Source organism: Pseudophryne corroboree, chromosome 7, assembly GCF_028390025.1.
Source record: "Pseudophryne corroboree isolate aPseCor3 chromosome 7, aPseCor3.hap2, whole genome shotgun sequence".
NCBI classification, from domain to species: domain Eukaryota; kingdom Metazoa; phylum Chordata; class Amphibia; order Anura; family Myobatrachidae; genus Pseudophryne; species Pseudophryne corroboree.
The window spans coordinates 66,156,332-66,171,069 of record NC_086450.1 but is presented as its reverse complement, the minus strand read 5'-3'; the positions used below and the strand labels follow the sequence as shown (position 1 = coordinate 66,171,069).

The 14,738-nt window shown below is 49.2% G+C and overlaps 1 protein-coding gene across 1 annotated transcript in view; it reads right to left on the bottom strand.

Annotated features, from left to right (window-relative positions):
- The window catches only part of PCNT (pericentrin), a 474,261-nt gene that overhangs the window by 399,930 nt on the left and 59,593 nt on the right, over positions 1-14,738 (bottom strand). The window contains exon 7 of the mRNA XM_063933256.1: positions 12,424-12,507. Coding sequence (XP_063789326.1) covers positions 12,424-12,507 — 84 coding nt within the window. The remainder of the gene's footprint in view (positions 1-12,423; positions 12,508-14,738) is intronic.

Below are 14,738 nucleotides of genomic sequence, written 5' to 3'. Positions count from 1 at the left end.
GAGACGCCTGGGCAGGCGCGGGCTGAGAAGCCGGCTGTCCCACAGTTGTTAAGTCATCCAGCCTTTTATGTAAGGAGTTGACATTGTCGGTTAATACCTTCCACCTATCCATCCACTCTGGTGTCGGCCCCACAGGGGGCGACATCCCATTTATCGGCCTCTGCTCCACCTCCACGCAACCTTCCTCATCCAACATGTCGACACAGCCGTACCGACACACCGCACACACACAGGGAATGCTCTGACTGAGGACAGGACCCCACAAAGTCCTTTGGGGAGACAGAGAGAGAGTATGCCAGCACACACCAGAGCGCTATATAATGCAGGGATCAACACTATAATAAGAATTTACTTACCGATAATTCTATTTCTCATAGTCCGTAGTGGATGCTGGGGACTCCGTCAGGACCATGGGGAATAGCGGCTCCGCAGGAGACAGGGCACATCTAAAGAAAGCTTTTAGGATCACATGGTGTGTACTGGCTCCTCCCCCTATGACCCTCCTCCAAGCCTCAGTTAGGTACTGTGCCCGGACGAGCGTACACAATAAGGAAGGATCTTGAATCCCGGGTAAGACTCATCCCAGCCACACCAATCACACCGTACAACTTGTGATCTGAACCCAGTTAACAGTATGATAACAAACGAAGTAGCCTCTGAAAAGATGGCTCACAACAATAATAATAACCCGATTTTTGTAACAATAACTATGTACAAGTATTGCAGACAATCCGCACTTGGGATGGGCGCCCAGCATCCACTACGGACTATGAGAAATAGAATTATCGGTAAGTAAATTCTTATTTTCTCTAACGTCCTAGTGGATGCTGGGGACTCCGTCAGGACCATGGGGATTATACCAAGGCTCCCAAACGGGCGGGAGAGTGCGGATGACTCTGCAGCACCGAATGAGAGAACTCCAGGTCCTCCTTAGCCAGAGTATCAAATTTGTAAAATTTTACAAACGTGTTCTCCCCTGACCACGTAGCTGCTCGGCAAAGCTGTAATGCCGAGACCCCTCGGGCAGCCGCCCAAGATGAGCCCACCTTCCTTGTGGAGTGGGCCTTTACAGATTTAGGCTGTGGCAGGCCTGCCACAGAATGTGCAAGTTGGATTGTGCTACAGATCCAACGCGCAATCGTCTGCTTAGACGCAGGAGCACCCATCTTGTTGGGTGCATACAATATAAACAACGAGTCAGATTTTCTGACTCCAGCTGTCCTTGAAATATATATTTTTAATGCTCTGACAACGTCCAGTAACTTGGAGTCCTCCAAGTCGCTAGTAGCCGCAGGCACCACAATAGGCTGGTTCAAGTGAAAAGCCGAAACCACCTTAGGGAGAAAATGAGGACGTGTCCGCAGTTCTGCCCTGTCCGAATGGAAAATCAGATATGGGCTTTTGTACGATAAAGCCACCAACTCTGAAACTCTCCTGGCTGAAGCCAGGGCCAGTAGCATGGTTACTTTCCATGTAAGATACTTCAAATCTACAGATTTGAGAGGCTCAAACCAATGAGATTTGAGAAAATCCAAAACTACGTTTAGATCCCACGGTGCCACTGGGGGCACAATCGGGGGCTGTATATGTAGTACACCCTTGACAAAAGTTTGTACTTCAGGCACTGAAGCCAATTCCTTCTGGAAGAAGATTGATAAGGCCGAAATTTGAACTTTAATAGACCCCAATTTGAGGCCCATAGACAATCCTGCCTGCAGGAAATGTAAGAATCGACCCAATTGAAATTCTTCCGTTGGGGCCTTCTTGGCTTCACACCACGCAACATATTTTCTCCAAATGCGGTGATAATGTTGTGCGGTCACTTCCTTCCTAGCCTTAATCAAGGTAGGAATAACTTCCTCTGGAATGCCCTTTTCTTTTAGAATCCGGCGTTCAACCGCCATGCCGTCAAACGCAGTCGCGGTAAGTCTTGGAACATACAAGGTCCCTGCTGAAGCAGATCCCTTCTTAGAGGTAGAGGCCACGGATCCTCCGTGAGCATCTCTTGAAGTTCCGGATACCAAGTTCTTCTTGGCCAATCCGGAGCCACTAGTATTGTTCTTACTCCCCTTTTCCGAATAATTCTCAGTACCTTTGGTATGAGAGGCAGAGGAGGAAACACATACACTGACTGGTACACCCATGGTGTTACCAGAGCGTCCACAGCTATTGCCTGAGGGTCTCTTGACCTGGCGCAATATCTGTCCAGTTTTTTGTTGAGGCGAGACGCCATCATATCCACCTTTGGTTTTTCCCAACGGTTCACAATCAAGTGGAAAACTTCCGTATGAAGTCCCCACTCTCCCGGGTGAAGGTCGTGTCTGCTGAGGAAGTCTGCTTCCCAGTTGTCCACTCCCGGGATGAACACTGCTGACAGTGCTATGACATGATTTTCCGCCCAGCGAAGAATCCTTGCAGCTTCTGTCATTGCTCTTCTGCTTCTCGTGCCGCCTTGTCTGTTTACGTGGGCGACTGCCGTGATGTTGTCCGACTGGATCAACACCGGCTGACCCTGAAGCAGCGGTTTTGCCAAGCTTAGAGCATTGTATATCGCTCTTAGCTCCAGTATATTTATGTGAAGAGACGTCTCCAGGTCTGACCATACACCCTGGAAGTTTCTTTCCTGTGTGACTGCTCCCCAGCCCCGTAGGCTGGCATCCGTAGTCACCAGGACCCAGTCGTGTATGCCGAACCTGCGGCCCTCTAACAGATGGGCACTCTGCAACCACCACAGGAGAGACAACCTTGTTCTTGGTGACAGTGTTATCCGCTGATGCATGTGCAGATGCGATCCGGACCATTTGTCCAGCAGATCCCACTGAAATGTTCGTGCATGGAATCTGCCGAATGGAATTGCTTCGTAAGAAGCCACCATCTTTCCCAGGACTCTTGTGCATTGATGTACTGACACAGTTCCTGGTTTTAGGAGGTTCCTGACCAGTTCGGATAACTCCCTTGCTTTCTCCTCCGGGAGAAACACCTTTTTCTGAACCGTGTCCAGAATCATTCCCAGGAACAGCAGACGTGTTGTCGGGGTCAATTGAGATTTTGGAAGATTCAGAATCCACCCGTGTTGCTGAAGCACTACTTGGGTTAGTGCTACACCGACTTCCAGCTGTTCTCTGGACTTTGCCCTTATCAGGAGATCGTCCAAGTAAGGGATAATTAATACGCCTTTTCTTCGTAGAAGAACCATCATTTCGGTCATTACCTTGGTAAAGACCCGAGGGGCCGTGGACAAACCAAACGGCAGCGTTTGAAACTGATAATGACAGTCTTGTATCACGAACCTGAGATACCCTTGGTGTGAGGGGTAAATTGGGACATGCAGATAAGCATCTTTTATGTCCAGGGACACCATGAAGTCCCCTTCTTCCAGATTCGCTATCACTGCTCTGAGTGACTCCATCTTGAACTTGAATTTCTGTATGTACAGGTTCAAGGATTTCAGATTTAGAATAGGTCTTACCGAACCGTCCGGCTTCGGTACCACAAATAGTGTGGAATAATACCCCTTTCCCTGTTGTAGGAGGGGTACCTTGACTATCACCTGCTGAGAATACAGCTTGTGAATGGCTTCCAATACCGTCGTCCTTTCTGAGGGAGACGTTGGTAAAGCAGACTTTAGGAACCGGCGAGGGGGAGACCTTTCGAACTCCAACATGTAACCCTGAGATACTATCTGCAGGATCCACGGGTCCACCTGTGAGCGAGCCCACTGATTGCTGAAAATCTTTAGTCGACCCCCCACCGCTCCTGAGTCCGCTTGTAAAGCCCCAGCGTCATGCTGATGGCTTTGTAGAACCCGGGGCGGGCTTCTGGTCCTGGGCAGGGGCTGCTTGCTGCCCTCTCTTACCCTATCCTCTGCCTCGCGGCAGATAAGACTGTCCTTTTGCTCGCTTGTTTTTATAGGAGCGAAAGGACTGCGGCTGAAAAGACGGTGTCTTTTTCTGTTGGGAGGGGGTCTGAGGTAAAAAAGTGGATTTGCCGGCAGTTGCCGTGGCCACCAGATCCGATAGACCGACCCCAAATAATTCCTCTCCTTTATATGGTAATACTTCCATATGCCTTTTGGAATCCGCATCACCTGACCACTGTCGCGTCCATAAACTTCTTCTGGCAGATATGGACATCGCACTTAATCTTGATGCTAGAGTACAAATATCCCTCTGAGCATCTCGCATATAAAGAAACGCATCCTTTAATTGCTCTAGAGTCAATAAAATACTGTCCCTATCCAGGGTATCAATATTTTCAGTCAGGGAATCCAACCACACTACCTCAGCACTGCACATCCAGGCTGAGGCTATTGCCGGTCGCAGTATAATACCAGTATGAGTGTATATACTTTTCAGGGTAGTTTCCTATCCGCTGGATCCTTGAGGGCGGCCGTATCAGGAGACGGCAACGCCACTTGCTTTGATAAACGTGTGAGCGCCTTATCCACCCTAGGGGGTGTTTCCCAGCGCGTCCTAACCTCTGGTGGGAAAGGGTATAATGCCAATAACTTCTTAGAAATTAGCAGTTTTCTATCTGGGTTAACCCACGCTTCATCACACACGTCATTCAATTCCTCTGATTCTGGAAAAGCTACAGGTAGTTTTTTCACCCCCCACATAATACCCCTTTTTGAGGTACCAGCAGTATCAGAGATCTGCAAAGCCTCCTTCATTGCCGTGATCATATAACGTGTGGCCCTGTTGGAAAATACGTTTGTTTCTTCACCGTCGACACTAAATTCATCTGTGTCGGTACCCGTGTCGACTGACTGAGGTAAGGGACGTTTTACAGCCCCTGACGGTGTCTGAGACGCCTGAGCCGGTACTGACTGGTTTTCCGGCCGTCTCATTTCGTCTACTGACTTTTGTAATGTACTAACATTATCACGTAATTCCATAACTAAAGCCATCCATTCCGGTGTCGACTCCCTAGGGGGTGACATCACCATTACCGGCAATTGCTCTGCCTCCACACCAACATCGTCCTCATACATGTCGACACACACGTACCGACACACAGCAGCCACACAGGGAATGCTCTAATCGAAGACAGGACCCCCTTAGCCCTTTGGGGAGACAGAGGGAGAGTTTGCCAGCACACACCAAAAGCGCTATAAATGTATATAAACAACCCTAAAAGGTGTTGTTTTTGTTATAAGCGCTTTTAATATATAAATATCGCCAATTTATGCCCCCCTTCTCTTTGTTACCCTGTTTCTGTAGTGCAGTGCAGGGGAGAGTCCTGGGAGCCTTCCTCACAGCGGAGCTGAGCAGGAAAATGGCGCTGAGTGCTGAGGAGAATAAGCTCCGCCCCCTTTTCGGCTGGTTTTTCTCCCGGGTTTTGAGAAATCTGGCCTGGGTTAAATACATACATATAGCCTTAATGGCTATATGTGATGTATTCTTTGCCACTAAAGGTATTTAATATTGCTGCCCAGGGCGCCCCCAGCAGCGCCCTGCACCCTCCGTGACTGGTCAGTGAGAAGTGTGTAGCAACAATGGCGCACAGCTGCCGTGCTGTGCGCTACCTTCATGAAGACTGAAGAGTCTTCTGCCGCCTGTTTCCGGACCTCCGATCTTCAGCATCTGTAAGGGGGGTCGGCGGCGCGGCTCCGGGACGAACCCCAGGATGACCTGTGTTCCGACTCCCTCTGAAGCTATGTCCAGTAGCCTAAGACTCCAATCCATCCTGCACGCAGGTGAGTTGAAAATCTCTCCCCTAAGTCCCTCGATGCAGTGAGCCTGTTGCCAGCAGGACTCACTGAGATTTAAACCTAAAAAAAACTTTTTCTAAGCAGCTCTTTAGGAGAGCCACCTAGATTGCACCCTGCTCGGACGGGCACAAAAACCTAACTGAGGCTTGGAGGAGGGTCATAGGGGGAGGAGCCAGTACACACCATGTGATCCTAAAAGCTTTCTTTAGATGTGCCCTGTCTCCTGCGGAGCCGCTATTCCCCATGGTCCTGACGGAGTCCCCAGCATCCACTAGGACGTTAGAGAAAACTGGGTGATTTTTCCCCCAATAGCTGCTTGTATACACATATTGCGCCTAAATTTAGTGCCCCCCCTCTCTTTTTAACCCTTTGAGCCTGAAAACTACAGGGGAGAGCCTGGGGAGCTGTCTTCCAGCTGCACTGTGAAGAAAAAATGGCGCCAGTGTGCTGAGGGAGATAGCCCCGCCCCTTTTTCGGCTGACTTTTCTCCCGCTTTTTTCATGGATTCTGGCAGGGGTAATTTATCACATATATAGCCCTGGGACTATATATTGTGATGATTTGCCAGCCAAGGTGTTTATATTGCTGCTCAGGGAGCCCCCCCCCAGCGCCCTGCACCCATCAGTGACCGGAGTGTGAGGTGTGCATGAGGAGCAATGGCGCACAGCTGCAGTGCTGTGCGCTACCTTGTTGAAGACCGAGGTCTTCTGCCGCCGATTTTCCGGACCACTTCTTGCTTCTGGCTCTGTAAGGGGGACGGCGGCGCGGCTCCGGGACCGAACGATCGAGGTCGGGTCCTGTGTTCGATCCCTCTGGAGCTAATGGTGTCCAGTAGCCTAAGAAGCCCAAACTATCTCCAGTCAGGTAGGTTCGCTTCTTCTCCCCTTAGTCCCTCGCTGCAGTGAGTCTGTTGCCAGCAGATCTCACTGTAAAATAAAAAACCTAAAATATACTTTCTTTCTAGGAGCTCAGGAGAGCCCCTAGTGTGCATCCAGCTCAGCCGGGCAAAAGATTCTAACTGAGGTCTGGAGGAGGGTCATAGTGGGAGGAGCCAGTGCACACCAGGTAGTCCTAGTTGTGCCCAGTCTCCTGCGGAGCCGCTATTCCCCATGGTCCTTACGGAGTCCCAGCATCCACTTAGGACGTCAGAGAAATAAGAGTTTAAACCTACCGGTAAATCTTTTTCTCCTAGTCCGTAGAGGATGCTGGGGACTCCGTAAGGACCAGGGGGGATAGACGGGCTCCGCAGGAGACATGGGCACTAAAAAGAACTTTAGATATGGGTGTGCAATGGCTCCTCCCTCTATGCCCCTCCTCCAGACCTCAGTTAGAGAAACTGTGCCCAGAGGAGACGGACAGTACGAGGAAAGGATTTTTGTTAATCTAAGGGCAAGATTCATACCAGCCCACATCGTATAACATGGAATATACGAACCAGTTAACAGTATGAAACCAAACAGCATCAGCCCGAGACTGATCAAAACTGTAACATAACCCTTAAGTAAGCAAAAATTATATACAAGTCTTGCAGATGTAGTCCGCACTGGGACGGGCGCCCAGCATCCTCTACGGACTAGGAGAAAAAGATTTACCGGTAGGTTTAAAATCTTATTTTCTCTTACGTCCTAGAGGATGCTGGGGACTCCGTAAGGACCATGGGGATTATACCAAAGCTCCCAAACGGGCGGGAGAGTGCGGATGACTCTGCAGCACCGACTGAGCAAACACGAGGTCCTCATCAGCCAGGGTATCAAACCTGTAAAACTTCGCAAAGGTGTTTGAACCCGACCAAGTAGCAGCTCGGCACAGCTGTAAAGCCGAGAAACCTCGGGCAGCCGCCCAAGAAGAGCCCACCTTCCTAGTGGAATGGGCCTTTACAGAATTTGGTAACGGCAATCCAGCCGTAGAATGAGCCTGCTGAATCGTGTTACAGATCCAGCGAGAAATAGTCTGCTTCGAAGCAGGAGCGCCAACTTTGTTGGCTGTATACAGGACAAACAGTGCCTCTGTTTTCCTAACCCGGGCCGTTCCGGCTACATAAATTTTCAATGCCCTGACCACATCAAGGGACTCGGAATCATCAAAGTCCCGTGTAGCCACAGGCACCACAATAGGTTAATTCATATGAAAAGAAGAAACCACCTTGGGCAAAAATTGAGGACGACTCCGCAACTCTGCTCTATCCACATGGAAAATCAGATAGGGGCTTTTGTGAGATAAAGCCGCCAACTCCGACACTCGCCTTGCCGATGCCAAGGCCAACAACCTGACCACTTTCCAAGTGAGATATTTTAATTCCACCATTTTAAGTGGTTCAAACCAGTGAGACTTAAGGAACCGCAACACCACGTTAAGGTCCCAGGGTGCCACTGGAAATACAAAAGGAGGCTGGATATGCAGCACTCCCTTCACAAAAGTCTGGACTTCTGGGAGAGAAGCCAATTCCTTCTGAAAGAAAATGGATAGGGCCGAAATCTGAACCTTAATGGAGCCTAATTTTAGGCCCAAATTCACTCCCGTCTGTAGGAAGTGAAGGAAACGGCCCAAATGGAATTCTCCTGGAGGAGCAGTCCTGGACTCACACCAAGATACATACTTTCCCCATATACGGTGATAATGTTTCGCTGTCACGTCTTTTCTAGCCTTTATCAGAGTAGGAATGACCTCATCCGGAATGCCCTTTTCCTCTAGGATCCGGCGTTCAACCGCCATGCCGTCAAACGCAGCCGCGGTAAGTCTTGGAACAGACAGGGTCCCTGTTGTAACAGGTCCTCTCTGAGAGGAAGAGGCCACGGATCTTCTGTGAGCATTTCCTGCAGATCCGGATACCAGGCCCTTCGCGGCCAATCTGGAACAATGAGAATTGTCTGTACTCCTCTTCGTCTTATGATTCTCAATATCTTTGAGATGAGCGGAAGAGGAGGGAACACATAGACCGACTGAAACACCCATAGTGTCACCAGGGCGTCCACCGCCACTGCCTGAGGGTTCCTCGACCTGGCGCAATACTTTGGTAGTTTCTTGTTGAGGCGTGACGCCATCATGTCTATCTGAGGCAGTCCCCACCGACTTGCAAGCACTACAAAGACTTCCTGATGAAGTCCCCACTCTCCTGGATGTAGATCGTGTCTGCTGAGGAAGTCTGCTTCCCAGTTGTCCACTCCCGGAATGAAGACTGCTGTCAGGGCGCTTACATGATTTTCTGCCCAGCGAAGAATCCTGGTGGCTTCCGCCATTGCCACTCTGCTCTTTGTCCGCCTTGGCGGTTTACAAGCGCCACTGCGGTGATGTTGTCTGACTGGAGCAGAACCGGTAGGTCGCGAAGCAAATTTTCCGCTTGTCGAAGGGCGTTGTATATGGCCCTCAACTCCAGTATGTTGATATGAAGACAAGCCTCCTGGCTTGACCAGAGACCCTGGAAGTTTCTTCCGTGTGTGACTGCACCCCAACCTCGGAGGCTCGCGTCCGTGGTTACCAGAACCCAGTCCTGAATGCCGAACCTGCGACCCTCCAGAAGGTGAGCACCCTGAAGCCACCACAGGAGAGATACCCTGGCCCTGGAGGACAGGGTGATCATCTGATGAATCTGTAGATGTGACCCGGACCACTTGTCCAGTAGGTCCCATTGAAAAGTTCTCGCATGGAACCTGCCGAATGGAATGGCCTCGTAAGTCGCCACCATCTTTCCCAGAACTCGAGTGCAGTGATGCACCGACACCCTTGTTGGCTTCAATAGGTCCCTGACCAAAGACATGAGTTCTTGGGCCTTTTCCATCGGAAGATAAACCCTTTTCTGGTCTGTATCCAGAATCATGCCTAAGAAGGGCAAACGAGTCGTTGGAATCAACTGTGACTTCGGGATATTGAGAATCCAGCCATGCTGTTGCAACACCCTCAGGGAGAGTGATACGCTGTTCAGCAACTGTTCTCTCGATCTCGCTTTTATTAGGAGATCGTCCAAGTACGGGATAATTGCGACACCCTGCTTGCGCAGGAGCACCATCATTTCCACCATTACCTTGGTGAAAATCCTCGGGGCCGTGGAAAGCCCAAACGGCAACGTCTGAAATTGGTAATGACAATCCTGTACAGCAAACCTCAGGTACGCCCGATGAGGCGGATATATGGGGATATGAAGGTATGCATCCTTTATATCCAGGGACACCATATAATCCCCCCCTTCCAGGCTGGCGATGACCGCTCTGAGCGACTCCATCTTGAACTTGAACCTTTTTAAGTATAGGTTTAAGGATTTTAAATTCAAAATGGGCCTGACCGAACCGTCCGGTTTTGGGATTACAAACAGGGTTGAGTAATACCCCATTCCCTGCTGCAGCAGGGGGACTTTGACCACCACTTGTTGAAGACACAATTTTTGAATAGCTTTTAACACTATCTCCCCCTCTGGGGGAGAAGCCGGCAGGGCCGATTTGAAAAACCGGCGAGGAGGCACCTCTTCGAATTCCAGCTTGTAACCCTGGGAAACAATTTCTATTGCCCAGGGATCCACCTTTGAGTGAACCCAGACGTGGCTGAAAAGTCAAAGACGTGCCCCCACTGGGGCGGACTCCATCAGCGGAACCCCAGCATCATGCGGTGGATTTTGTAGAGGCCAGGGAGGACTTCTGCTCCTGGGAACTAGCTGTGGCTGGCAGCTTTTTCCCCTTGCCCTTACCTCTGGCAAGAAAGGAAGATCCCCGCACTCTCTTGGGTTTATGCGACCGAAAGGACTGCATCTGATAATGTGGCGTTTTCTTAGGCTGTGAGGAAACATAAGGCAAAAAAGTTGATTTACCTGCCGTAGCAACTAGGTCCGTGAGACCTTCCCCAAACAATTCCTCACCCTTCTATATCAGCAGATAAGGTATCTGTCCACGCTGCTACAGAGCTACAAACCCAAGCCGACGCTATCGCCGGTCTGAGTAAGGTACCAGTATGTGTGTAAATAGACTTCAAGGTAGTCTCCTGCCTGCGATCCGCCGGATCCTTGAGGGTTGCCGTATCTTGAGATGGCAGCGCTACCTTTTTGGATAAGCGTGTCAACGCTTTGTCCTCCCTCGGGGAGGATTCCCACCGTATCCTGTCCTTAGTCGGGAAAGGATACGCCATAAGAATCCTTTTGGGAATCTGCAGTTTTTTATCTGGAGATTCCCAAGCCTTTTCAAATAATTCGTTCAGCTCATGAGATGGAGGAAAGGTTACCTCAGGTTTCTTTTCTTTAAACATGTGGACCCTCGTGTCAGGGACAGAGGGTTCATCCGTGATATGCAACACCTCTTTTATAGCAATAATCATATAACAAATACTTTTAGCCAATTTTGGCTGCAACTTTGCATCATCGTAGTCGACACTGGAGTCAGAATCCGTGTCGGTATCAGGGTCTTCTATTTGGGATAGTGGGCGCTTTTGAGACCCAGAAGGTCCCTGTGACATAGTGAAAGGCAGGGCTAAACTCCCTGTACATTCCCTGGACTCAGCTTTGTCCAACCTTTTGTGCAATAAATTCACATTTGCATTTAAAACATTCCACATATCCAACCAGTCAGGTGTCGGCGTTGCCGACGAAGACAGCACACTCATTTGCTCCACCTCCTCCCTAGAAGAGCCTTCCGCTTCAGACATGCCGACACACGCGTACCAACACACCACACACTAAGGGAATTCTCTATCTGGAGACAGTTCCCCCACAAGGCCCTTTGGAGAGACAGAGAGAGAGTATGCCAGCACACACCCAGCGCCAATGACCCAGGGAAAAAAATTACCCAGATAGCGCTTTTATTTCTTATATATATATATATATATATATATATATATATAAAAAAACACTGCACCAAATTATGTGCCCCCCCCTTCTTTCAAACCCTCTGTCACCGTGTTCAGCAGGGGAGAGTCCGGGGAGCCAGCTTCTCAGCGGTGTGCTGTGGAGAAAATGGCGCTGGTGAGTGCTGAGGATCAAGCTCCGCCCCCTCAGCGGCGGGCTTCGGTCCCGCTTGATTTCTTTAAAAACTTGCGGGGGATGTCAGAATATACAGTGCAGCATATATGTCCTTATTTTGCCAGACCAGAGGTTTAAATTGCTGCCCAGGGCGCCCCCCCTGCGCCCTGCACCCTTACAGTGCCTGCCATGTGTGTGTTGTGTGGGAGCAATGGCGCGCAGCGTTACCTCAGTGAAGATCCGAAGTCTTCTGCCGCCTCTGAAGTCTTCTTTCTTCTTATACTCACCCGGCTTCTATCTTCCGGCTCTGTGAGGAGGACGGCGGCGCGGCTCCGGGACGAACAGCTAGGAGAGACCTGCGTTCCGACTCCCTCTGGAGCTAATGGTGTCCAGTAGCCTAAGAAGCAGAGCCTAGCAGTTAAGTAGGTCTGCTTCTCTCTCTTCAGTCCCCCGATGCAGGGAGCCTGTTGCCAGCAGGTTCCCTGAAAATAAAAAACCTAACAAAAATTATTTCTTTCAGGAAACTCAGGAGAGCTCCCTGTAATGCACCCAGTCTCCTCTGGGCACAGTATCAAACTGAGGTCTGGAGGAGGGGCATAGAGGGAGGAGCCAGTGCACACCCATATCTAAAGTTCTTTTTAGTGCCCATGTCTCCTGCGGAGCCCGTCTATCCCCATGGTCCTTACGGAGTCCCCAGCATCCTCTAGGACGTAAGAGAAAAATAGGAAAAGAGAAAGCTTCTAAAGTATCAGTGAAACTTAATCACATAAAATACCTGGTTTAATAGTTTAATCTTCTCTTCTGATCTTTCTCCAGAAATATCTATGCATGTTTGACATTCTGCATTTAGACAATAAACCTGCAGAGAGACAATAAGGATTTTTTTCTGTGCACAGGAAGTAATGGAAGCACTATTAAAGCCAAGACATATTGATTTTGTCCTTACTATGAACCTTCTTCTCCAAAACTAAAGAGCAAACTAGTCAAGCGTTTGTTTTCAAACCCTCCCAACAAATTAGGGCATTATTTTAATACAGAAATTGGGTTCGTGATCCCAAGTTTACCAGTAAGCACACAAGTCCCACAAGAAAAGCAGAGAATGTTTCGCCAGAACAGAAGATTGGAGCACCAATGTAGTTCCATGCTGGGAATAGCATGGATCCAGCAAAAGCAATTGTACGCTTTCCTGTAGCATCCAAAGTATCCAAATTGCATGATGCCCTCTAGAGGCTCCAGGGAGCCAAGTTCTAGCAGCAGTAGCACTTCTACTCAGATCCCAAACAGTGTTCAAAACTGTATATAAGGGTCACAAAAGGCAATCTACTATTAATAGAGATGCTGTGCTTATCCTTGGAGACACCTATACCTGCAGATATACTGTGAACTACAGATAAAATGATAAAACACTCATCTACCCCTCGGCTCTTCTGTAGAAGACAGAACCCATAAGTTCTGTTCCAAAGTAAGCAGCAAGGAGGATCCAGCCATAGCAGGTAGCAAATTGGTTCTGCAACAGCAAACTCTCTCTGCACTACCAGGAATGGTCAGCAATGGCAGGATATTTATTTAAAAAGGAACTACAAGAAAATCAGTGAATACCTCCCCATGACAAGGTGTAAGCAGGGGATCCGGTCTGAAGATCGACAGTGTCTAGGTCGACAATGTTTAGGTCGACCACTATAGGTCGACAGTCACTAGGTCGACATGGATGGAAGGTCGACATGTGCTAGGTCGACAGGTCTAAAGGTCGACATGAGGTTTTCACATTTTTTGTTCTTTTTTTGAATTTTTTCATACTTAACGATCCACGTGGACTACAATTGGAACGGTAAAGTGTACCGAGCGCGAGCCATGCGAGGGGGCGCGGTGCACTAATTTGGGATCCCGGTCACTCTACGAAGAAAACGACACCAAAAAAAAAAAAAATGCTCATGTCGCCCTTTAGACCTAGCACATGTCGACCTAGAAACACTGTCGACCTTCCATCCATGTCGACCTAGTGACTGTCGACCTATAGTGGTCGACCTAAACATTGTCGACCTAGACACTGTCGATTTGATGAACCACACCCGTAAGCAGTGTCACAAAACCCTTTTCTCCACTATTCTATATGGAGATACTGGAAACATGTTGTAAAGATTGCGCAGATATTTACTCTACATAAGAAGAAATCAACACAAGCCTGAAGCACCTCCTCCTCCTTATCCCGTAGTCTGCCTGGAATCAGTTTGTGTCGGAGGTTCTCAAATGCGGTCCTCAAGGCACCTCAACGGTACAGGTTTTAAGCATAGCCATAGCTCAGTACAGATAGTTAAATCAAATTGACTGAGGTACTAATTAAGTCACCTGTGGCTAAGCACGGATATACTTGGGCTGTTGGTGTGCCTTCATGACTACATTTGAGAACCTCAGGTTTATACCAAGTGACTGCTGGAATAGGGTTTTTGGCATAATACATACTTTTCATGTCTTTATCAGCCGTTCCATCAGGCCAATTATTTAATGTTTCTAGGAGAGGCCTGAGGAGGTGCAGTCTTATAGGCCCTACACACTGCACGAAAAGATATGAACGCTCTCTGTCATTAATGAACGAGATGCCGTTCATATCTTTCAGTGTGGAGGCACAAGCGATGAACGATGCGCGGCCCCGCGCTCGTTCATCGCTGGTGCCCAGTCACTTGTGCATGCAGCCCAATATGGACGATCTCGTCCATATTTGCCTGCACTGCTATGGAGCCGGGTGATGGGGGGAGTGAAGAAACTTCACTCCCCCCGCCGCCGGGTCGCCCGTCGGCCGTATTCGCTGTCTGGCAGCTCGGCGGTGGATCGCGCTGTGTGTAGGGCCATTTAGTCTATAGCAGAGCTTTTACTCAGCGTGCAGCACATTCAAAGGGATTGAGCAAACTGTTTTCCCTTTCAACTGCCCTCCCTAAAAACTTCAGGTAAGGACAATATTCAGAGCAGCAAGTTTTCTCAGGGGTCTTCGGATCCTTTTCAACCTCTCTTTGATAAGCTGGTTTGTGCTTAAAGTCTGAATCCTACTTAGAGTTCCTGAACATACCTATTTAGGCCCCACAAACACCAGAGGCC